At 61.1% G+C, this 24,247-nt stretch overlaps 1 protein-coding gene across 2 annotated transcripts in view; it reads right to left on the reverse strand.

The window, feature by feature from the left end:
* The window catches only part of DSCAML1 (DS cell adhesion molecule like 1), a 151,031-nt gene extending 132,229 nt beyond the window's left edge, over positions 1-18,802 (reverse strand). For both annotated transcript variants that reach the window (XM_090027731.1, XM_090027732.1), the window contains exons 1-3: positions 18,675-18,802; positions 11,586-11,903; positions 9,023-9,169 (exon numbers count right to left, since the gene is read on the reverse strand). In XM_090027731.1, the coding sequence (XP_089883857.1) occupies positions 9,023-9,169; positions 11,586-11,903; positions 18,675-18,717 (508 nt within the window). In that variant the 5' untranslated portion in view covers positions 18,718-18,802. The remainder of the gene's footprint in view (positions 1-9,022; positions 9,170-11,585; positions 11,904-18,674) is intronic.
* Positions 18,803-24,247: the final 5,445 nt, after the last annotated feature.

Here is a 24,247-nt window from a genome sequence, read left to right on the forward strand (position 1 = left end):
CCTCCAACGTGACTCTGCATTATCAGGGCTATAATGAGTCCCTGTTAAAATGGATTTGATGGAATAATTATATTCCAAAAAAGGAGAAGAAAAAACCTGAAGGAAAGTGCTCTCCTCCTGAAAGGGCAGGATCATCAAACATGCGTGCCACATTATTTGCAGTCACACCTTCTGCTGCATCTGCTCCTTTTAAAATATCTAACTCCAATCTGATCTGAATATATAAATCTGAATTATCACAGCAAAAGGAGATGTGCTCACACCTTTTTTTTTATCTGTTACCATGGTGATTAGATAAAATTCACGCCAAGTCTCTGGGGAAGGATGGAATTATTTCAGACAGAATCTCACCCCACTCGGTGCGAACAGCGCCTACAGCTGCTTCCCTCCCTCGGTAACCGGTCTGGGCGCATGGCTCGGGCCGGAGGGACGGACGGGCGGGGAGAGGGGCACTGGGCACCTCTGCAGAGGGCAGCGGTAGAGGGGAGGGGGAGGCGGCAGCACCACGGAGCCTCCCCCTGCGATTCAAACACAGGCCAGCCCACCCCAGGGAGGTGCTAAAACGTTTAATTAAGAACCAATCAGCAGGAAGGCACCCCAGCTGCCCTGCCTGTGCTCCAGGGCAGGCTTCACCTCCTTTCTGGGGGGGCGGGGGGGGGGGGGAATCAGCGCAGGGGAAAGGGGGAACTTGGTCCCACTCCTGCCCAGACTTCCCAAGCCACGACCGCACGGGTACAGCCCGTGCGCTGGCCCAGGCAGCCCTGGGGCCTTGCACCGCCAGTCAGTGCCAGCCCTGGGAGGGAAGTGGGGGGCTGCCCCGAGAACAGTGGGACGCCCGGGGGGAGCAGAGCGGATCAGACCTCCCCAAACGGGCAAAAAAAGGTCTCCTACAGCAGCAGAGGAGATGCTCCATCCTGACCCATCCCCAGCAGACAAGGAGCACAGACTCCCACTGCCCAGCTGCAGCCGCCATCCCCCCAGCCCTGCCGGCCTCCGCCGTGGGCTGCTTTGTGGAGGCCAAGGCAACGCGGCGCAGCGGCGAGAGATCCCCGCGCATCTCTCTGCAATGCCTCGCTATCCCACCGTCTGCGACCATGCCGAGGAAAGCAGCCTGAGCTCCAGGACTGGTGCTTTTCAGAGGTCGTGAGTCGGAAAGGGAAACGTATCCTAGCAGGAACAAGCAGCAGAGGCTCTCAAAGCCAGGCAGGTGCCCAAAGACAAGCATCCCATGCCTGGCTGACAACCCACCCTGCGGCGCTCTGAAAAGGGAGGGGTTCCCCTGTGTTTGCTAGGCAGGCAGCCCTCACAGGTCCCCCTCGTGTCTGGGTGAACTGGGGGGGTCAGGCCAGAAGGGATGCACGCGCTCCAGCACTCGAGGCTGCGCGGGTGACCACCTGGGAGGTGGCAGGCGATACAAATCCACCGCCCCTTGCAGTGACCCACGGGCAGCACCGGCTGCTTGCTGCAGGAGAGGCAACAGGAGCTAGCAGGACTGCAGCCTGGGCTAACTCCCCCTCTGCCTTCATGAAAAGATAAATACATCAGAGAGGGAACAGCTGGTAGGCATCTCTGCCCCGTATCACCCTCCCAGCCCAAGGAGGATAAACACGCAAACAAGGCTCGCCTTTCACCTCCCCCGCGGCATTTATTCCACCCCAGCTTCCAGCTTTCTTCAGTAACACGAGACTGATGGCCCCGAAAAAGAGCCTATTGATGAGGGACAACAGTAAATTAACTGGGTCCTGGATATTCTGTGCCTTGGATCATCTTCCAGGGCGCCCCCTCTTCCAGCGGAGCAGGCACGTGGGATGTCAGCACCACCTGCTTGCTCTGAGCTGTGCTATAATGCAAATGCTCAGCCCATTTCTAATGCAGCCAAATATAAAGGGACCTGCTGAGGGAACATTAGACCCATAAATACTAGTGGTGTTTTTAATTTTCAGTAGCCTCACGCTGCGTCTCTAGACTCATTACGTTTAGAGATGGATTAAAATGGAATTTTTATATAGTTACATTTACTCCTAAAATACGAGAGAGAAAACACAACGTGTGACTGATGTTCCAAGGTGCAGCAGAGGAAGTACTAAGAGCTCACTTCAGATGGATAAGTGGGCACGTTTAACCACTAAAATGCCAGCCCCGTTTCATTTCCTACTTTGCTGCCGCCACAGCATCCAGGGCAGTTTAAAAGACGAAGCCAGCACTGGAGCGGGCGAAGCAGAAGAGGAGCGCTCAGACCAGACTAAACCAATACCCAAGGCGCTCCTGGCCAAGTTGGTTCACAGGAACCAAAAGAAGATTTGGATGGAAAATAAAGCTCACGCTCCATTTCTGACGGGATCACGCTCTGAGGGCGATTGTGCAGGCGTTTAGTGAGTACAGAAGGCCTATGGCCCACAGTCCCCAGACAAAGTTCTACAACAAAGCACTTTTCATTAAAATACATCTTTCTTAGTTGAAAAAAACGTGACTCTGGAGTCACTTCCCAGCCTCTATTAAGCTCACAAAGTAAGTGTGTGATCACTGGGAAGCGTCAACCCGTGACTCAGCTGCAAACTTTGCCGGTCCATTAATTCCTTTTTATTTTAAATCAGTTTTCTCCCTAAGCCATGTCTGCAGGTCCTGGATCACCTGCCAGACAGGAGCAAGGCAGATGTTGGAGACCCCGACCGGCTCAGGGGCCCTCGCCACAGCCATCACGGCAAGCCTACAGTTGCACACCTTCCCGCTGGGATGGAGCTAACTCACAGGAGCCCGTCACGCCAGCCAGACCTCTTCCCATCTCATCACTCAGCTGCCCAGAGCCACAGGATGCAACACAACAAGAGGTGATGGACACACGCACACGCTGAAAATGCTCTCCCTTTAGTCAAACCAGCGTTTGGAGAGGCCGTCACCCCAGCCAAGAGCAGGAAGCCTCTGCCTTCAATCAAAAGCACGACATGGCAGAGTCTGGGCCGAAGCCCGGGACCCAGAGGGCTACGCCTGAGCTGTCTGAACATCCCTGTGACCCCCGGCAGTCTGAGCACCCCCACCCCCCCCAAATGCACCTAGTGATTTTGGACGCCCACTTTAACATAGCGGGGAGGGAAGCTCATGGCTGCAGACAAAGGGGAAAGCAACTGCTGACAAAGACAGGCCTTCCCGGGAGTCTCCGATGGGCTCCCAAAGGCTCCGGCAACTTGGAAAGCTGTGCCATAAACACACACATCAGTAGGGCCGTGATGTATTTGACCCACTTTAGCATGAATATCTGCACACGCCGGTTTTGCAGTTGCTATGGCTGTTTAAATTAAGTTCCATTTGGTGCAGTACTTATCGCAAAGACAATGCACTGCTATTGAAATTGAAATTTCTATGCCGTGATAACTAGAGCACAGCAACTCAAAAGCAGCTTCTGCGGCTTAGGCAGAGACTTTGGGCCAAGTAAAAATGAGGATGACGATCCATTTGAAAAGAAACGAATCCAAAACCTGAATTTGGTTTCCTGGACTCGTCTGTATTCTCCCATCTGGAGCTGGCTCCATTTTTTTTTTTTTTTTAAAGCAACCTACTGAGGTGGTCCTCAAAGTGGCTCTGTCGCAGGAGCTTCCCCCCTCTTCCTACAGGAGAAAAGAGAAAGACCCTGGCAGCACTCCCCTCAGCTGCAGTTCAGATAAATAAGTAAGGATCCAGATTCACTGACAGCAACAGAGTCCAAAATCACAGCCCTGGCATGAATGCAATCTCACGCCCAGCCCACCGCTCGGGGAGCGCGGGAGCTCTATTCGGAATAAGTGCTACTCCGCGAGCGGTGCTGCATGTTTGCTACGAGGTTGAAGACTAAAGGCAAGATTGATTTTGATGTGAGCACCAGCAAAGCAAATGGGTTTTTGAAAACCCTGTAATTTCTCTGCAACCCTTGACTTCACTAAACACACATTTTTAGACGAAGCACAGTTAGGTAGGCATTAAACAAAAAATGAGGTAGGCTAATGATGATTTATGTGCAGGATAACCTTCTATAAAGAATTTATCTTTGATTTCAGGGTAAGTTACAGTGTTGCCAAGTTAAGCAAATAAGGCAGCTCCCCACTAAAAAGAAGGAGCCATTGCAGAGGTGCAATACAAATATAAAGCAGTTGTTTGCAATTGTTTTAAAATCTCTTCTGAAATGCACCCAGTGGGTGCTCCTGGAAAGATATGCTTGTCAAGACGAGATGGAAAGCGCCAGGCAGAGGCACCCATCGCAAATGGAACAGTTTGTGCTGTTAAGATGAACGGTAATAAAAAAGCAGCTTGCTGTGAAACACGTATCTCCAGCCTCCTGCTCTGCCCACTGCATCCGATTAAAATGGTTCGCCATGTCCATAAAAGGCAAGCATCGAACCCAAACTGGCGTGTGAAGGGGCACCGTCTTCCAAAGCAAAACTCCTTGCAAACACCCACGGCACCACGCAGCCTGCGCCCTTCTCCCACCATCTCGCTCCCCATCACACCCACCTGCCTGGCGCTGCCCCGGGACTGCCGTGCTCCAGCAGCCCAGGCCCTGCTCCAGGAGCGTCGTGACCCCAGGGCCTGGCACAGGTGAGCACGGGAACAACGCGCGTCTGCACCAGCAGCTCGCCTCCAAGGGTGATGGCTCTGCCCCAGCCCGAGGCCCTGCTGGGTTGTGAGCTCAGAGCCCAGCCTAAGCCTGCGTAGGGAGAGCCTCAACTGGTCCATCCAAAACCCCAAACCCAAAATCATTGCGCTTCAGGTTTGGCCGGAATAAAATTGCTTTCTGATGGCTTGGGGGGGGGGGGGGGGGGGCGCAGAATAAAAACACTGGGAAAGGGAGAGGCTTCCTAAGACAGCCTTCATGGGACTGCAGGCAGGGAAAAGCTTTTTGTCATAAAGGTTTTGGTGGACAGTCTTGGGGGAGTCTGAGCGCCCTGGGCACGTGAGCCTGGCACCAGCCCTGGGCATAGGGACACGGGCACAAACGGACACAGTCACGACGTGCAAGGCAGGCGCCCACCCACAGCCTCTGTGAGCTGCTTGAAAACAAGCCATCTTCTCCCCAGAGGATGGGGACAGGCGAGCCAGGCAGGGACAGACCTGGGGTCCGTTTGACACTGCAGGTCACAATGCAGATCTAGAGGCAGAAAAAGGCTTCGAGGTTTGGGGGTCAGCTTGGGTTCATTTTAAGGCTAGCACCAAGCGCAGGGACAGCAGCGGACACCCCCTCCCCAGCCCTGCAGGAACTGGGACAATCACAGGCTCAGAGAGGTCAAGGCAAGACCCCGCTTGTAACTGTGCAAGCAGTTGTCTAACACCAGAGCAAATAAAAATGAGCTTCAGGCAAATGCTATATTTGTAATCCAAAGGCAAATATGTTTGCTTGTGTTGACTCTGTGCAGTAACACAATTTATAGGTTCTGTCTTTAGGGTAATTATTGCTTTAGAATGTTAAAATTGTTCCACTCTAATTAGATCATCCTATTAAAAAACCCACCGCAACCGCGGCTGGAAAAACCAGCCTGGGTTGCAACCGAGCCAGCGCCAGCATGGGGAGGTTGCAAACTTTGCAGGGAAGAACCTACCCGGACTCTTCAGCAGAGCAGCCCGAGGGCAGAAGTGCTGCACGGACCCAAAGAGCCGAGCAAAGCAGGGCTGGCAGAGGACATCGCCACGCTGCCACCAGGCCCCGCAGAAGGCCCGCTCTCCTGTACACGTCCTGGCCCAGGCCTGGGCCCTGGGAAGATGCACAGCTGAGCAATAGAGATGCTCACCATGTTTCCACCCCTACCATCCACCCTCTTCCACCCCTGCCCTTCTCCCGGGCACAGAGAAGGCCTGACCCCACCCCTCACATCATAGGCTGGGTCTTTGCTAGTGACTGGGGAGTATTTAACTGAAAGGAGGTTTCCCTTAAAGGGTCTTCTAAGCTCCATCCTACTAGCGAGGCCCTGAACATCTCAGTGCCAACGAGCATTTGCAGGGGAACCTGGAAGGCGGACCGGGGCCTACAGAGAGGGGGTTACAGCAGGGGCTTTCTGCGGAGGACCTCAGCTGCATCAGGCCTCTGAACGCCCATTGGCAACCCAGTCAGGATCCAGACCACTGCCAAGCCAGGCTGCAGCCCCCCCTCTCCATCACAAACACGGCACCGTAAGACAAGCAGACAGACGGGAGCAAATCAGCTGCGGGGCAAATCCCAGCCCACGTCTGCGCGAGGACTGCCGCGCTCTGCACCAGAACCATCTCCGAGGAACAGGCACCCAATAATGCAGAAGTGAGAAGCCCCAACCAGCCTCCCTGGGAAAGTGCAATTCGCTTTAATTTTTACAAAAAGCAGCTATGGAAATGGTGGGAAAGAACCCAAAACAGTTGGCACGGAAGCCACTGTCCATATGGCAGCGCTGCGCGGGGCAGGCGCGGTTCGGGGGGAGCTGCACTGTGCACGGGGCGCTGCGCCGCCGTTAGAGGCAGCGCAGAAGCATTACGACCCACCAGGCAGCGTTTACAGGAAGCATCGCAGGGATTAATGCGCCGGTGCACAGCAGCCCTGCCAGGCAGCAGAAAGCCTGGGCAGGAAACATGAGTGCAACAGAGCTTCGCTCCATCGGGCTGTTGATGGTGCAGATCTCAGCTTGCTTGAACTAGCCATTTGCCACCAAAATCAATGCCCGTTCACACCAGCTGGGATCCCAGCACCATTGACTGGTCTCCCTAGGTCCTGTCTGCACCAAAGGAGCTCCCTCATGCCGACTTACGTCCACAGATGCCACTCTCCAGCTCACATCAGCCGCCTGCACTGAAGCAGGGCAACACCAATGCGGCATGGAGCAGGAGACGCCCACAGCGAGGGGCACCGCCTCCGACACGCATCCCCGGTTCTGCGCAGTCGGCCCCGTAGGGCATCGCTTCGAACACCACGAGGCAGGCAGCAACATCTTTGCCTGTGCTGACAGCAGGGCCGCCAGTCTGAGAAATGCTGGGAATTTGCATGGTTTTTCTAACCAACAAAGCCCTCCTGGGCAAACCCGCCTCGGTGTGGACCGGCTCCGACTCTCACTCCAGCACAGCTCACGGCCCTCGCACTGAACTTCCACGCAGGAGGAGAGAGCCTGATTCTGGCAATCAGGCCACAGACAGCACCTGCCATCCCCAAGATGTTGTGACAGCGCCTCCGAGCTCTGGGCACCATCACAAAAGTGCCAAGTACTGAAGTGTTACAGGGGTGCAGGTTGCAGCCGTGTTGGTCTAAGGACATGGGCAGACGAGGTTCTTTGGGTGAATCTGATATCCTTTATTAGACCAGCTAAAGAGTTGGAGAACAATTTTTAAGCAAGCTTCTTTACTTTTCATTCCATCCAGGAAGAGCACATGTCAACTGCTGAAACTTCCTCAGCCTGACAAAGGGTTTTTGAACCTGAAAGCTTGCTTAAAAATTGTTCTCCAACTATCTAGTTGGTCTAATACAAGATATCAGATTCACCCAAAGCACCTTGGCTGCCCAAGTACTGAAGTGGAGGGTTAGCAGCTGCACCCGCCCTGCCGACTGCAACAGGCACCATGCCCACAGCACGCAACCCCTGCCAGCCTCCCGCCGCACGTTCCCCTGCCTCCGGGCCAAGGGGCACGCGTGCTGCACCCGAGAGCCACACACTAGGCCTCGGGCCCTGCTGTGATCCGCATGGTGCCTCCTCGCTGCAAACCCAACGCAGGACATTCCCCCTCGTGGAAGCCTCCAACAGAAAGTGGCTGCAGCCCGCCCGTGCTGACGCGGGCTCACAGGGGCTGAGCACCGCAGCTGAAGGGCTGCTGGGATGCAGAGACCTGTGCCTCCCTGTGACACTACCGCCCTGGACTGCCAGCCCCAACTGACCCGTAGCCCAGTGCAACGCATGGACCGGAGGCAAAATCCCGTAAGTCTTCCTGGACCCCTCGAGGGCAGTATCAATGGCTGCACTCTGAGCTCACCCGCACGGGGCGGGCGGTCAGCCCTGCCATCTATGCAGCACTGCGGAGAGCACTCAGAGGTCACCCCGGGACCCAGTGGGGCCACACCAACTGCTGCTCTTCCAGGACCGGTGCAAAAAAAGCAGAAAAAAAAAAAAAAAAGCTGCTCTGTCAAGGGACCATCTTCTCCTTAATGCCCCATCATGATCCAAGGGCAGCTGCGAGCAATCTGCTGCGGGCACTGTCTGTGCGCCAGGTGGCCATGGTCTGGGCATGGGGGAGTTTGGATCCTAAGTTCCCAACCAGCCAGTGCCACTGGGACTGGACCTGGGGCTTTTGGTGCAGCCTAGTAGCCACATACTCGGGGTCACCTGGGGCTCAGCCCCGCCACCCAGAGCCCACATTTCTGGAGGAGGCTGCCCCGTCCATCCATGGGGCACCCTGCACAGAGCCACGCTGGGGAGGGGGGTGCAATGTGCCCAGGCCCAGGGCTGTCAGGACAAGGCTTCAGCTGGGGAGGGACCCTCATGAGCCGACTCCAATGCACACACGCTCCCCCCGGAGCAGCCACAGCCCATGGCCCAGGACTGCCCGCAGCACGTCGCGTGCAACAGCACAACGCAGCCCGCAGCCTCGGCCCCCGTGCTGCTGCCCCGCAGGCAGGGAGGGAAGGGATCCTCTAACATGTCTCTGCTGCCCCCCAGACAGCAGCAGTGCCCAGGCACCGCGGCCCAGACCGCAGGCTCGGGAGCCGGCAAAATGGCAAGCATGTGGGAGCAGCCGCAAAGCAGACGGGCATTACCGCAACTCCATGCCATGCCCCTACAAGTCCCGGAGCTCGTGGGCCCGGCCCAGCCCACAAAACACCAACCAGGGAACGACCAGGCACGCGAGTGAGCACAGTGTAAAACATGGCTCCCTCCCAACATCAACCCACCCCAGAGACTCCGCTCTGAACCAGTGCCACCAAGAAAGCCCCTTGCCCTTGGGGCAAGCACGTGGGAAAGAAATCCCAAACGCGCTGCCGAGAGAACAGTGTCTGCGCGCAGGCCTTGGCCAGCAGACACGAGGACTCCCCCGCCGTCTCCTCTCTTACCTGGGATGATAGAAACGGTGTCTTTCTCCCAGGACACAACACTAACATATTCCTGCACTGAAGAAGGGATGAGGCACTTGAAAACAGCCACATTTCCACGCATTGACCTTTGATCCTCCACCCGAACGGTGTAAGGCTCCCTGAAAACTGGGGAGAGAAAAGCAGACAGTCAGGGAGAGCAACGCTGCAGCCCCGCAGTCCAGGTGGGATGTTGAACACGGGCTCTAGAAAAGCACAGTGCCATTTCAGGCTCTGGTTTTTAATGAGTTCAGGTGTAAGATGAATCAAACGAGGGCATGGAGGGGTGCTTGCATGTGTCTGGGGATTCGCAGCACCTTTTCCTTGTGCACGGGGGAGCAGCGCAGCCAGTCATCCTGAAGCCAGGGGGTAATGGCCAGAGGCTCCCTCACACCACACCTTGCACCCACACTCAGCCAGCACAGGGCAGGGAACACCTTGCAGCCAGCCAGAGCACGCACGGAGGGGGCAGCACTGCCTCATCACAGCCGGGGTCTGCGGGGCCAGCGAGGCATGCTGCACTGCCCTGGGCGAAGGCGGCAGTCCTCCCCAAAGCCTGCCCCAACCCCCAGGGAGAGCAGGGTCCCACGCTCCGGCCAGTCTCTCCAAGGGCTTCTAGATAAAGCTGACTGGGAGCCTCGCAGGGCCATGACTGCAAGTGGCTCTAGGGATGGAGCCCACCCGGCCCAGTGGGAAGAGTCACGACGCCAGGCCAGGGCCAAGGGTGCTCGGCAGGTCTCGGGAGACGGGCAGCTCAGCAGGCCAAGCCTCCGAGGAGGGAGCACCTGCACACGGGACCGCAGCTGCCCCTGCCAGGAGCCAGCAGCGCGGTGCAGCAGCCGGGGGCTGGACGTGGAGCTTGGAGCAGGCCCTGGGCATGGAGAGGGCAGAGCATGGAGCGCCCAGCAGGTCCCGAGCAGCCGCCCTTCTCCTGCCACAGGAGACAGGGCCATGATGCGCATGGCACCACGAGCCTCCCGGGCCCTCTCCGGGGAGCACTGAGCAGGTAGAAGCCCAATGAATGTGACACTGCAGCCATCAGCGGTACAGGGCCTGCTGCTGCTGCTGCAAGGTGGCGAGGACAAACCATGCATGTACGTGTCCCCACCCCCCCCACCCCAGGGGACACGCGTGTTGCTCTCACCCCCCATGGAAAAGAGGGCATTGCTTGGCTGCCTGCCATGGCCGTAAAGCCATAAGGGAGCGCTGGGCTGGGACCCAGGAGCTTCAGGTGCTAACCCTGGCTCTGCCACCGGCCTCTAGATGACCTTGGCCATGTTGCTTCGCCTCTCTGCTGCCTCAGGATGGGGACAGCAAAAGGGTCCTGCTTTAGGGACGGTGCATGGGAAGAAGCCTACAAGGACTCGGCACGGCCCTGACAGCAGCCGGACCACAGCCTGCGGGAGGGGGGCTCCCCCCAGACAGGCCCTGGCAAGCAGCAAGTCCAGCAGCCTGGCCCCCCCGGCAAGCTCCCCTCCACCCCAGCTTTAATTTATAGCTCTCCTGATAATGCTGGTCAATAATTCACTGAGGGGGGTGGGAATCAGGCCCATTATAATGAACTAAAATGAAAGCACCCTTCAGTCACTGCCGCTGGCTCCCTTCACTAGCCCTGCTCTTAATAGGTCACCTAATGAAGCCATAAGCGGGCTATCAGCTCTCCCCCGCCAGGTCAATAATTTACTACAACGGCTCTGCCCCCCAGCACTCGGCTGTGCCTCCTCTTCTGTCCCGGGCCCAGCGAGGCGAGGGCTTGTCCTGCGCCTGCAAGGACCTGCCGGGGGGCCGGGGATTCCCCGCAGGGCAGTCTGCTGGAGGTCTGGACATTGCCACCCAAGCAATTACAGCAATTAGCCTGTGGCACAAACAGCAAGTCTGGGGAAGGAGATCACGGCCACTGCTTCAAGGCTGAACCTGCCCAGAAATCCCAAGCCTCCTCGCACCCACCTCTAGCCAGGGGCCCAGGGCACGGCTGGGAGCAGAGCGCTAGGCTGGCCGGGAAGGCCCCTTTCCCTGCCCTAGCAGCATCTTTACTGGGGTCCTGCAGGACAGGTGCCCTGCAAAAGGAGCCGGCTAAGGTACAGGGGGGCGCTGGGTCCTCAGACAGCAGCCCTGGCCCTGCAGTCAGCTGGCGACGGGTGCGACAGGCAGGTCCGTGTCTTCAGGAGACGATCCACGCGCTGACCAGACAGGACCCCGCCGTGCAAGTGGGAACCTTCCCCTGGCATTCGCTGCCCCGCACCACACAGTACCTGGAAGCGAAGCGGCACCGTGCCCACGGCAGCAGCGCGGCCACGACTTGCATCGCCCCCTCTGCCGAGCGCTCTGGGAGCCTTGCCCCCTCCTGCACTCAGCACAAGCACCCGAGAGCATCGGTGCCCCAGGGCGAAACGGGCAGTCCGCAGCACTAGCTTACCATGCCAGCCACGCCTGGCAGACACCGCCCCGGGAGGACCCAGTGCCGCCCCAAACAGGTGAATTATCTCTGCCAGGAGGGAGGGCAGAGAACCCCAATGCCACCGCCGCGCTCGCAGAGGAGCCCTACCTGCTTTAACGCGGATATTTGGACTCCTGATTTTGCCCGCAGAGTTCTCCGCGGTGCAGAAATAGTCGTTGTCATGGATAAAGCTATTGAAGGCTGATGGCGAGAAGGGGTAGAGCTGCAGAGTCCCGTTGGCATGGACATGCCGGATGTGCGGGACATCATAGATGTCGTCCCCTGTGGCGAGGTACCAGCGGAGGATGGCGCTGGGGGACCCTGCGGCCGGGCAGGGGATCACCACCCCCACCGTGCTGGAGAAGGTAACCTGCTGCAGAGAGTCGTTCACAAAGTAGAGGCTGGTTCCAACATCGTCGGCGCGTGCTGCGGAGAGAGCAGAGCCAACAGCAGCGGGTCAATGCCAGCGCCGGGGTGCCCGCGCCCCCGCACACCTGCTTCGCAGCGGGACTTCGGGGAAAAGCAGCACGTGCCGCAGAAACGCGACGGCCGCCCGCGCAGCCCCTCCCGTCTGCGCAGGGCTCCGCCGTCCTCAGCGGGCAGCGCAGCGAGGCGCTCCCTAACCCCCATCCGCTCAGAGGGCCGGACCCCCAGAACGAGCCGCGTGCCCAGGGCGGCCTTCGCCTGGGCTCCCTGCAACTCAGCAAGCGCCCAGGCCTCCCTGAGGGCCCAGACCGGACCCTGCAGCCTCCTCGGGAGCACGGCCACGCTCCTGCAGCTCTGGGCACGTCTTGGGGTCGCCGAGAGCCGGCCACAGCAGAGACCCCAGGATCTGCAGGCCTGGCCACAGCCCCAGGCTCAAACGGCCACACCACACGCAAGGCCGCATGGCCACCCTGCCCACCCGTCTGCCCCGGCACTGCCCCCCGGGACCGAGCGGGGGGGCAGGTGGGCCTGGGCTCCCACGCCGACGCAGCACGGCCCAAGCTGCGCCCGAGGCCTGGGTACGCTCCGGAGGCGGCGGGAGCCGAGGGGGCAGCAGGCCTGGGCACGAGCTGGCTGCCCACTTCCCGAGCAGGAGATTAGCCAAGGGCGGGGGGCTCTCGCCAGGCAGTGCGGGCAGGCCCGGGGCCCTCTCAGTGACGGCCGGCCCTGCCTGCCAGGCCGAGCCCGCGATGCAGGCGCCTGCTCAGCGGCGCCCGCGTGAGGCCGAGAGCGGGGACGAGGACCACGAAGCGGTGAGCTGACGGCACAGAGCACGGCGGTGCCCGGTCCTGCACGGCGCCGACACTACCCGGCCCCCTCCTGCCCCCGTCCTTCCCGCTGCAGGACCCCTGGCCTCGCTTCTCCCCCAGACTTGGATGGGGCAGGCGGGGGGGTAAGTCTGCCACAAGGACGGATATGGCACCAAGTCGCTCAACTCCCATTTCCCTGTTTAGCTGCACTACTTTTAAGTAGGCGGAAGGGCACCAACACGAAACCGAGTCAGGGTATTAATAGCTCTGGCAGGGATCGCCCCAGGCCCGCCGCTTGGGCTCAAGCAGAGCTGGCGAGGAAATCACTACCGCCCCGCTGGCTGGAAAGGAGTCAAAGGGGACCCTCCGCAACCTCAATTTCTTCAACTTCGTGGGGTGGGGAGAGGGTCTCATCTGTACTAACGGTCTCAGCCGAGCTCTCAGCTGCCCCTTCGGGGAGAAGGCATCACGGCTGCTGGTTCGAGAGGAGGCTGTTACCGCGTTATTGGCCACAGCCATTCACATCGCATCATAAAGCAGCCATGAGGCCAGTAGCGCCTGCCTCCATGGAAAACGATTTGTGTTTTCGTCAGGATGAGCACCGAGACAGGTGCGCCTCACCACGCTTCGGCACCACGCCGCCAGCTGGCTCCAGGCTTCCCGGGACCGGCACCCGAAATATTTACATGCTTCACGGACCAGGACTGCTGGTCGGGGAGGGTCCTGCTCCGCGCTAGGGCAGCGGAAAGGCACTTCCAGGAAACCTCTGGGCAGAGCAACACCCGTTTGCTGAGAACTGGGTGCCGGACCAGTCTGCGAGCTAAATGCACCCATTTTAGAGATGGGCAGACTGAGGCCCTGCACAGAAACAACACTACCCTGGTGTCGCCATATGTCCAAAGAAAACCCAAGAACAGAAGAACCCAGGAATCCCGGCACCACGACATCCTCTCTCGGGGAGCTTCTACTCTAGCCCTTGGACAATTTCCTCCTATTTAATCTTTACACAGCTGAAAATACAACCCAATTCCTCTTTCTTGGCACCCACTAAATCAGAAGCAAGACAGCCTACTTCTTGTTCCTCTCCGTGCTTTGAGCAGGGATATGAGCCAGGATGACAAAGTTGCCACTCTCAAACCCCGCAGCGCTCTCCTGTCCAAAGTCAAGGACACTATGAGCAAAAAGATTTCACTGATGAATTGACTGGGAAAGCCCAGCAAAATGTCACTGGAAATGAAACTAAGGATTTATAGGTAAAGAAAAGTAGCTCCATATTTCCCCGATACCCTGGTGTCTTTGCAGCCACGGGAGCTCACGCCGAGACAGACGAGGACAGGCCGAGCCCTTTGCATGCACGCGGCACGCCGGGCTGACAAGTGCCAGGAGAATTATGAACCGCGGAGGTGCAGGGCCGGCCGCGGGGTCCCAGCCCGGCACGAGCACTCGACTGGGAAGGGCCCTGTGGCACGACGGGGCCCCACTGCCACGAACAACCGTGTTGCGACACCGTCCGCCCATTTTGTCTCCGTGAATCAGCATTTCTGATGATCAACGTGGCGCGGCGTCTCCCCAGCCAGAAGAGAGCAGAGCACGTCTTTACAATGAGGTTCAGGAAAACAAAGGGAGGAGGCAGCGCCGGGTTGCTAACGACGACATTGTGCATACGAAACCACTCGCACCACAGACCCGGGCTCCTCCACATTTAAAGGTGCCACACGCACAAAATCCAGCACCGGTCCCTGGCAAAGGGGTACCGCTCCTGCCCCGCGCGGGCCTGGAGCCACGGACCCTGCAAAACCCCGTCCCGGGCCATCGCCTTTCCCCACTTCCTTGGTCCCCACCCCAGGGCCACCCGGGCCTTGAGGTGGCGTCCGGGGATTTCTCCATGCCCGACCCCTCGCACGTGCTGCACGGCAGGTAGGCAGAAACAAGAGGCCGCGTCTCCCTGCGCTGGTGGGAGGCGCAGCTCAGAGGACGCGCGATCACATCGCAGCCCCAGCCCGCCAGGGGACAGCTTTCTCCCCAGACATCCCCCATGCACAATGAGATGCACAGAAGGGGGGGGGCAGGGGGAAAGAATGGAAAAATACTTCATAAGTAAAGAGGGAAATTCAGATTACCACTAAAGCTTTTTTAGGTCAAAGGGGGAAATGGATTTTTAATAGAAAATGGAAGTTATGGGATTGGCAATAGTTATGTGACAGACGCAGAGAGTTAAATCCATATAATCTCCTTTGCCATTTAACATTGAACACCATCCTAATTCCATGTTTCATAAAACTGCCTCCAAATCACAGGGAGAGATTAAAAATTTAGAACCAGCACTGCAATATTTTTAAACTAGAAATTGCTGCCGGCATCTGGACACATGTGCTGACCCTAACCTAAATACCGAGGGCATTAATTTATACAGCCCTCGCAGGCTGGGTGGGCATAGTGCACACGCAAAGGTTTCCTACCGGCAGGCGATAAGTCACTGGCAGCAACGTGGGGCCGAGTGATGGAGACCAAAGGCTGATGGATGAGGGCTACACAGAAGGACCGCGATGTGGATGGACAGCGCCTGGCTGGCCCCGAGGAGCACGTATTTTGAGTGATCTCAGTGCAATCTTCTTAAATCGCAGTAAATTACAGCCTAGAGGTATTGAAATATTAATACTTCCATCTCAGCTGGGAGAAGCGAGTCATTTTGTTATCATCCCTTAGCAGTATTTACTAGCCTTGTTCACTGGACTTTCCAAACTGTAATAGCTTCAGAAGCAGCGCCAGCCTCTGCCCCACAGAGAGACGTGCTAGACGGAAAGTACTCATTTACTCTAACGAGAGGCCACGGCAGAGCAGCTGTAAATCGACCCTGCGGCCCATCACCGAGGCACATCTCTCAGGAAGAGGCAGCTGAGATTTCGGCTCGAGCCCTGCACGGAGAAGCTGCGCAAGCTGAAATGCTCAGCCTGTGCGTGCAATCAAAGACAGCTCGCGGAGACGACAACCCGCAGAGGCGGCCTCCTCCCCATCCTTCACCTTGGCCCGAGCTCCGGCGGGAGGGGACCGCTCTTACCGAACGGGCTCAGGATCTGGCCTGTGGGGCAGCGATCCATGTGTGCCCACAGGAAGAGAGGCACTGCCCGCTTTGACCTGCGGCCGGCATCGAGCAGGACAGCCGTTACCCCGGGCCCCTCCGGCACACTGGTGATGCCGAAGACCTGTCATCCCCGGATGGAAAGACCTGCGTCCCAAGCCCTCGGCTCCAGGGGAGCTTTACTAACTTTCCTCCTAATAAAGAGAGTGACCTTGGAGCTGGCCGAGTGGGGATGTCACATCCTCTCGTACCCGGACGCTTGTGGAAGGGACGAGGAGATGAGCAGCAGAAGTGACAGCAGATGCATGGTGCCGGCACTGCCACCCTTAATGCACCCGGGCAAACAGTTGTTTGCAGGGCACATGAGGGGCATGCGCAGTCCGTTAACACAAGCAGTCTTAATCACTCAGGAGCTCAGCTCACAAGAGGCATTTTCCATGTCAAAGAAGGAAAGCCGGGCTGCCTGATAAGCAAGCCCAGACCCATGGCATGAGGATGGGCCCGGTGTGGGACGCGGTTCACTATTTCTCTGCAACCCACAGAGAAACATGGCTGTCACCGCCTGCCACACGGTCTGCACAGCTGCAGGCCTAGGACATCAGCTCGTACCCGACGCACGCATCCAGGGAGCTTGCAGAGGCACGAGGCACTTTGCAGACCGAAGCTTGTGTACAAAGCACATGTTCCCTCCACTTCTGCAGTGCAGCCACCTCTGGAAAGGAAGCACAGCAGCATGTAGCAGCCTCAAAGGAGAATTTGGGATGGGAAGTGAAAGAGGAGAGTCCCGGGCTCGATGGCTACTGTGCAAAGACCCCAAACACCCTCAGCCTCAGCACTCCTCAGCTTTAAGGGGAGCACATGAAAATGAACAGCAATGACCCCCGGCCCATGCCAAGGACACGCGTTCTCCTGGAAGGACAGACACCACTCCCAATGGCATCTCAAGATGGCTTGATCCAAGCAGGCTCTGGGCTGGCCTGCGCGGCATGCAGGACTTAGAGCCGGGGGCGCAGCGCTGGAGGCAGAGCAGCCAACGCCAGCGCACAGGCAGAGGCGCTGACAAGGCACCGTCTCTGCCACCTCTGCCGCAGGGGCCAGCAGCACACGCTGCAACCAGGCAGGCACCCGCCCGCGCGGAGCAGAGCGCAGCACCCGCCGCAGGGGAGAGGAGACCTCACGTGCGGCCCTGGCCCAGAAGGGCACGCCGAGCCCCGCGGGGCACTGCTAACCGCATGCCCCGCTTCTCCCCGTGCCGCCGGGGGCACAGGAAAGCGCCATGAATGGATCGCGCCCGGCTAGCCTCCTCCGGAGCCCTGATTTCCAGTCCTGCTTACGTCACGTACACAGTCAGTCTGGCAAGTTTCACCCGAGTCTCGGCTGGACACTTGGCATCATCGCTGAGCCAACACGCACTGCAGGGCCATGCCAAGTCTCTCATCACGGGAGGCCCAGGGCTGAACCAACCAGAAGCAGAGCGAGGCAGGCGAGGGAGAGGACTCATCGGAGGTGCGCGCACACCAGCTGCTAGGCTTTGTCCTAAGCCGGCAGCCCATGACTTCCACGAGCCCGCAGCCCGCGCGCTCGGCCGAAGAGCGGCGAGCAGACTTCCCCGCGCATGGCCACAAGTTGGACCAAGTAAAGCAAATAAATCAATAACACGGACAGACAAAGGAAAGAACTGAAACACAGCTGATTTCATCCCTTTCCCACGTAGCTGTGGTGAGCATCCCCTCCCCCTCGCGTTTCTTACACGGGCTTTCAGTGCGATTCCTGGCCTGGGCAGCAGACACCGGGGCACAGCCGGGACCTGGCTTCCTAGCGAGCACCTGCAGCCGAGCCCGCAAAGGGCCTTTGCAGGTGATGGGTCTCACCCACTTGGAGGGAAAATTCTTTAAAAAAGGAGTAAAGAAGAGCAGGTTCCTGGAACCGGAGTTCAAGGTGCACGGAAATACTGGCCCCAAACTGCCCCCCGTGTCAAGCCCCTGACGAAGAGCGAGCGCTTTCCTAAGGCACCGACACGTTTGAGCTTCAGTCCCTCCTGGCAGGGGCACTTCTTTGCGGGCGGTGCATTTGGGTGCATGTGGACTTTGCCGTAAGCCGCACACATCCCCAAACTCACGTGCTGCCATGTCAGGAGAACGCTTGCCACAAAGAGACGCCTCCAATGTTGTTCTCACGCTGAGCTCGTCAGCGGTTTCGAATGAGGACAGCGCGTCCATCTCCGAACCCCAGCGCCACGCGGGCAGGAACGAGGGCACCGCGGCAGAAACGCATGGCATAGCGGGGGCGCCCAAAGCGAGGCTAGCAGATCCGCCTGGCCCTACCCCCCTCGTCTATCTAGCACCGGGGCGAGGACGGAGCCCATCCGCACCGGGCAAACTCCAACAAGAAGCAATTGCTATTCCTCCCCAGAGGAAACAAGCACCAGAAGATATTCGGCTTGCGCGTATTGATTCCTTCGTCCAAAGGCATGTGCAGCTTTGCCCCCGGCTGGTACAGACCGAGGGCTCCGGGCACGTCGCCATCGCAGCCCCCGCGATAAATAACGACACTGGGCACCGAGAGGACCCGGGCGCCGCACGCTCTTCCTCCCCGCATTTAATGAGGACTCCACATTGCCTTGCCAAGATAAATGAGTGCTGTACCATGCGGGGGCCAGGGGGGTGGAGAAATTAAAAAATGGAAGCTGCATCCTTCGCTGCTTTTAATATTTGAACATAATGGAGCGAAGCGCCGGCGAGAGCCGCAGGCAGAGGGCCCCGGCCCCGGCCCCGGCCCCGGCTATTTCCACAGCATCTGGATTTTGACTCGTCTGCCGCCCGCCCCGGCGCATCGCCTGCCAGCGCCCGCGCCCGCCGCCGTCCAGCAAGCGCGGACACCTACCTCCGGGCAACGAGGAGAGCAGGAGAAAAGTTACCAGCCACATGCCATACAGAGCCGCCGCCGCCGCCCGTGCGCGAATCCCGGGGCCTCGCGCCTGCCCGCTCCGCTCCGCGCCCGCTCCCGCTGCCGCTCCGCTCCGCGCCCGCTCCGGCTGCTGCGCTGCGCTGTGCTGCGCTGCTCGCGGCTCCGCTCCGCGCCCGCGGCTCCTCCTTCGCGCCCGCCCCGCGCCCTCAGCCCGAGCGGGGCGCGCCCGCCCCGCCCCGCCCCGCGCCCGCCGCTCGCCCCGCCCCGGCCCGCGGACACAGCACGGTCCTCCTCCCCCGGGCCTCGCCCCGCGCAGCACGGCACTTGCCTCGGGTTGCAGAGCTGCAGGCACCGGCAACGCCGCGGCAAAGGGGCCGGCCTCGCAAAGGCGCGGGGGAAAGCACGTCCGTGGGAAGGCAGCCCTCCAGCCGCGGAGTCCGACCCGCGGCTCCCGTTCATCTCCCCCTGCCTACCCGGCCGGGCCGGGGGCCGCGGCGGCACAGGGCACCAGGCTGCGACGGCCAGGGCCGGGTTTCTCCCCGGGGCAGGACCAGCAGGGCACGGGGCGGCTGGGCCGAGGGAAGGGAAAGTGAGGAAGGGGCCTGGAGACGCCCCGCGGGCTGAGCACCACTCGTCCCCCGGGACCCACGAGCCCCGCTCCGTCTCCCGCCTCGGGCGGGGACACCTGCCTCTCCCCGGGGCAGCCAGCGGCACCCGGCTTGGAGCAAGGCTGCCCTCGCTTCGCCTCCCCGCCCCGCCGTCCAGGCAGCTCTCTGCCGCAGGCCCCGGGGCCCCGCGGGGGGCTGCTCCGACAGCCCGCGGCCAGCTCAGGCTCCTGCAGACCTGTGACCTGGCCCCGGGTTTCGCAGCAGGGTGGGCACGGGACTCAGCCACTGGCGCCCGGTAACGGGAGCAGCCAGTTTTAGCCACTCGCTCTGGTTCAAATCCGGGTCAGGAGCGGCAGGAAGCCGCGGCATGGCCGACAGGTGTGGGAGCCGCTCGGAGGGCCCCCCGGCCCCGGGAGCACGGCCCGGGCTGCCCGCTCCCTCGGCCCAGGGGCAGCGCGTCCGCGGTGGGGCCGCCAGCGCCCCGCCCCGCGGGCCCGGGACCCTCGCCCTGGCGCGAGAGCGGGGCGCTGGAGGCGGGTTGCGGCCGCGCAGCAGGGAGGCAGGGGCTGCGGGGCCAGGGCCCCACGGCCCCCGCAGCGCCTCCCGGTGCGGCCGCGCGCCCCGCGCCGCCCCCGGCCAGCGCGAGCCAGACCAGCACAGGGCCCCTGGGGGCGACACAGCCCCGGACTGCCCCCCGCGGAGCCCCGGCAGAAGCAGCTGGGAGGCGGCCAGGGAGGCGCAGCGCGGAAGGCCGGCCTGCCCGGCTACCGGCCCGCAGGGCTGTGGACCAGCGACGCGAGGAGCCGCACGCCTGCTCCGGGGCAGGGGGAGCAACCTGCTACAAAATGGCTGCCTTAGGGCTGCAGCTGCTGCCTTTGGGGAGATGTAAAGGTCAGGCACCAGCACAGGTGTCTGCAATAGGAGCATCAGCTGGGAGCAATCTCCTCCAGGCCCCTGTCCTGCCCGGTGCCTCCCGCTTGAACCCGCACCGATGAGGTGCTGCTGCGGAGCAGGGGCTGGCCTCAGGGCAGGCTGGCAAGGGGCTCCTGCGTGCTCAGCCCCCTTTGCTGCCATTGCCTTCCCCCCGGCAGCCAGGTCTCGGGGCCCCGGCTCGGCACTGCCCACCGCGGGCAAACAGCAACACACATGTTTAAAGGCACTGCCAGCCCCGAGCGCTCGAAGCATGTGCCCGTCGCCCCGTGCCTACGCAGAGCCCCCCACCCCAGCGAAGGTGAATCCAGACCCCGCCGGCGGGGCTGCACCCAGCAGAGGTGGACCGTGTCGCTCCGGCCGCTCCGGGAGCACTTTGGCTCTGTCCAGGACAGGCTTACAGCGCAGGTTTGCTGGGCGAAGCAGCAATGAAGTCATTCCAGGAAATCGGCTTGTTTCGTGCCTCCCCCTAGCGTTGCAGCGCTGGAGCAAGGAGCCGAGTGCGGAGCAGCTTGGGCACGATACTGTCACCCTTGCACGGCAAACAAAGGAGCCAGGGCATCGTCCCGGCTCTGAGCGCTTGTCCGCATCAGCAGCCGCAGGCAGAGGAAACTCCGGTCTGCAAAGGGCCTTGGAGCACCTTGTTCCGCCACGGGCTACCAACACCGGCCTGCGCCTAGGCAGTGAACGCATCTACCAGTGCTGCCGACCCCCCTTGCAGGGGGCAGGCATGGGGGCTGGCCCGCTGCATGGGCATGGGCCTTGGGGTCCAGCTCTGATTGCATCTGAACACTTGGCACAGCCTGGGGCTCCGCGAGGCAGCACGCTCAGGACACCCTTCAAAGCACGCTGCTCGATCGCTGGGCCACGGTCCGGAAAAGCAGGAGCGAAGGGGTCTGGGCAGAGGCAGGCTCAGGGAAATGGCTCCTGCCCAGGCTGCGCCAGGAGAGGGCAGAGGCCAGGGCAACCTTCCCCAGGCACGGCTGGGCCTTGAGCCTTGCAGCTGCCACGGGGAGGCAGCCTCCCACTGTCCCCAGGCCTGGGTGACCCCGTCTCTTTTCCGTCAGTGAAGACTTAGTGTGAGCAGACTGTGGCCGGTCACCCGCAGTGGCCTGTGACCTTTACGCAGTGGGCATGGGAGCAAACCCAGTGGCAGGAGAGGCCTCAGGCTGGAGGGGCTGCCGTGCCGCGGTGGCCACTGAGATGTCTCTCGGGGGTGCAGCAGTCAGCTCTGGGAGTCGCTGAGGGTGCCCGGAGCTCACTGCCGGGCCCAAGCGCTTGTCCCTCTGCCTGGGCCAGTCCTTCCCTCCGCCCCATGCCCAGCCATCCTCCTCCTCTCGGCCCCTTCCTCTGCGTCCGTGTCTGCATTGCGCTGATCTCCCCTGCCCAAAGCTTTGCTCCTTCCCCTCTCTCACGCCTTGCTTGTGCCCTTCTGCTCCCTGCTCTTCCCAGCACTCGCTGTGTGTCCACGTGGCAGGCTTTTCCGAGGCGGGCGCTGGGTGGCCAGAGGGCAGGAGGAGCCCTCCGGTCCGGCGCCTGCCCCCAGGCCTGGCTCCGAGAGAAGCACCTGCTCCCAGTCAGCGTGTGCCTGACACGGTGCGGTCAGCCAGAAGCAGAGGCCACACACACGTAGGCAGACACGCCACGTGCAGACACACACATGCACACACTTGCACCCTGCCTCCTACTACCCCTCCCTGCTGCTCCGGACACGCCGCCTCCACGGGCAAAGCACAGTCCCAACCCCCCGCCTGCCCCGTCTGCCCCTGGCTGGGGTCCCTGGATGCCTTGGGCCTTCCCTTTAGTGCCCCAGGCAAGAGCCTCGTGTCGCCTGACCCCCGCAGAGCACCGGGCACAGCCCTCGTGGCAGCTGCATGGACAACAGCACCCCACGAAAGCGGTGGAGGGCGAGGGTGGGACCCCGGAGCCTGGTGTCTGAGGGCTGCGGCTGGCTTCTGCCACCCTGGCCAGGCCCGTTGTCAGCGAACGTGGGGAGACCTTGTGTCCGCCTGCTCCATCCCGCCACTTCGGCAGATGCTCGGCACGTTCCCAGGATGCCTGCTCGAGACCCGGGGCACGGACGGGGCAGGCAGGGCCCCCGCAGGGGCTGGAGAGGCAGGACCCAGCCTGCACACGCGGGCCAGGGTGCGTGCTGCAGCGAGGGCTCGGGGCCTGGGCAGCAGGGAGGGCCCAGCGAGCTGGGGGATGCTGTCACGAGGGACCCCAAGAGCCCTCCCCATCGCCCCCGTGCCTGGCATACATAGCGCCTGCAGCGGCAACACGGGGAGCCCTGAGCCAGCTCGCCAGCGCTCCTGACAGCAGCCATGATCATTTATTTATTTATGCATAATTAGGGCAGCAGCTTCTTGATGCTGCATGGGAGCGTGATTAATGCGCCAGGGCCGCAGCCACGGCGGCAGGCGAGGGACACGGGGCTGGCAGGCGGACGGAGGCTGCAGCGAGGGGATGGGGGGCAGGCTGCTGAGACAGCAGGCAGCCCGGACCGGGCCGGGGGATGCCGGCTTCCCCGCCGGATCTTGGCTTCGGGGCCGTTGCTGCCCGAAAGGGGCGTCCTGACAATAGCGAGTTGCGCAGAACGGCCTCGTCCTCCCGGTGTCTCCCACAGACCTGATCCAGGCGTCCCCAGCCCCACTGCCCCCACCTCGGCCGCGGGGCAGCTGAGCCCGCTGTCACCGCCAGGCCTGCCGGGGCGGCGCGGCGCGGCATCGCGGGCGCTGGGCAGATGGCTTCTCCTGGGGGGGTGGGGATTAATATTTTTTTCCAAGAATAAAAAAGCTCTTATTAATCTAAGGGGGCTGTGGGGGCAGGGTGGACACAGGCATCCACCAGTCGTGGGCAGCCAGGCCAGGGCCGCGGGGCCAAGACCCCAGAGGTCAGGGTGGGTTCAGCAGCAAAACCGTGAATCAGCGTGAGCCCGGCTGGGCTTGGCCGCGGCAGGGCAGGCGCTGGGGACCAAGCAGGCACTGCTCCTGCCTGGGTCTCCCTGCCAGCTGCCTCCGCGCGGGCGCCGCGGCAGGGACGCAGCGCTCGCGTGCGGACACGGCCCCGGGCGGGAGGTGGTGGAGGGGGTCTCATGGCTGCATCCGCATCTGGGCCGGCTGGCCCCCCTCCTCTAGCACTGTCAGGGCCAGGCGTGCGTGTCCGTACGCGCAGGCGTGTGTGAGCAGAGCAGAATAATGCTATTAATGCCATCTGGTGCCCAGACAGAGATCCCCCTGCTTAGGAGATCCAGCCGTGACTGCTAATCTGTTCACTTCACGTCCCGGGGCCTGGGGAAGGGGCTGCCCCAGCTCTGGGACCCTCCCAGGCTGCACCCCATCCGGAGTTTTACCATCAGATCTGTCCCCACACCCCATCGGGGGTGCGGGGTCCACATACACCGCCGGCCGCCATCCGCAGGTGGCCCAAAGTGACTAGCAGTCACCACCATGTAACTTGAGGACATCAAATAGTCCTGGGCTGCAGCCCAGCCCGGCGCATGCCCCCTCCTCTGCTGCTTCTTTAAAAGGACACTTGGGGCAGGGAAATGGGGGCCCTGGGGAGCTTACGGGAGACAGGACCTTATTCTTTGACCTTAAAGCCAATCCAGAGCAGGCTTTGAGATCTCCTCGCCAGCAGCCCCAGCCCTGGCACTGTGCCCCCAGCTCCACCCCCAGCACTGCCCGGCTCACAGGATTTGCCTCCCTCCAGCTGGGGATGCTCCAGATGTACCGTGGAGCTCCCCATGGAGCATCTCCTCCCCTGTGGCCTGTGCTAGGTGCGCTGCCCCGGCCCGGCCCAGGCGGGGCCCACAGCCACACCCCCATGTCCGCAGCGATCGTGCTGCGGGGGGAGAGGGGACGACGCTCCGCCATGACTGCGGTGTCCCAGCGCCGCGTGCTCCAGCGCTGCACGTCCTCCACGTGTCACGACCCCTCCATCATGAGCACATCATTGCCTCCGTTCCCTGAGGAGGGCCAGGCTCTCGCCACGCTCTACCGTGGAAGCCAC

The sequence above is a fragment of the Crocodylus siamensis genome, chromosome 14 (genome assembly GCF_052110815.1).
Source record: "Crocodylus siamensis isolate JL-2025a chromosome 14, ASM5211081v1, whole genome shotgun sequence".
In the NCBI taxonomy this organism is placed as follows: domain Eukaryota; kingdom Metazoa; phylum Chordata; order Crocodylia; family Crocodylidae; genus Crocodylus; species Crocodylus siamensis.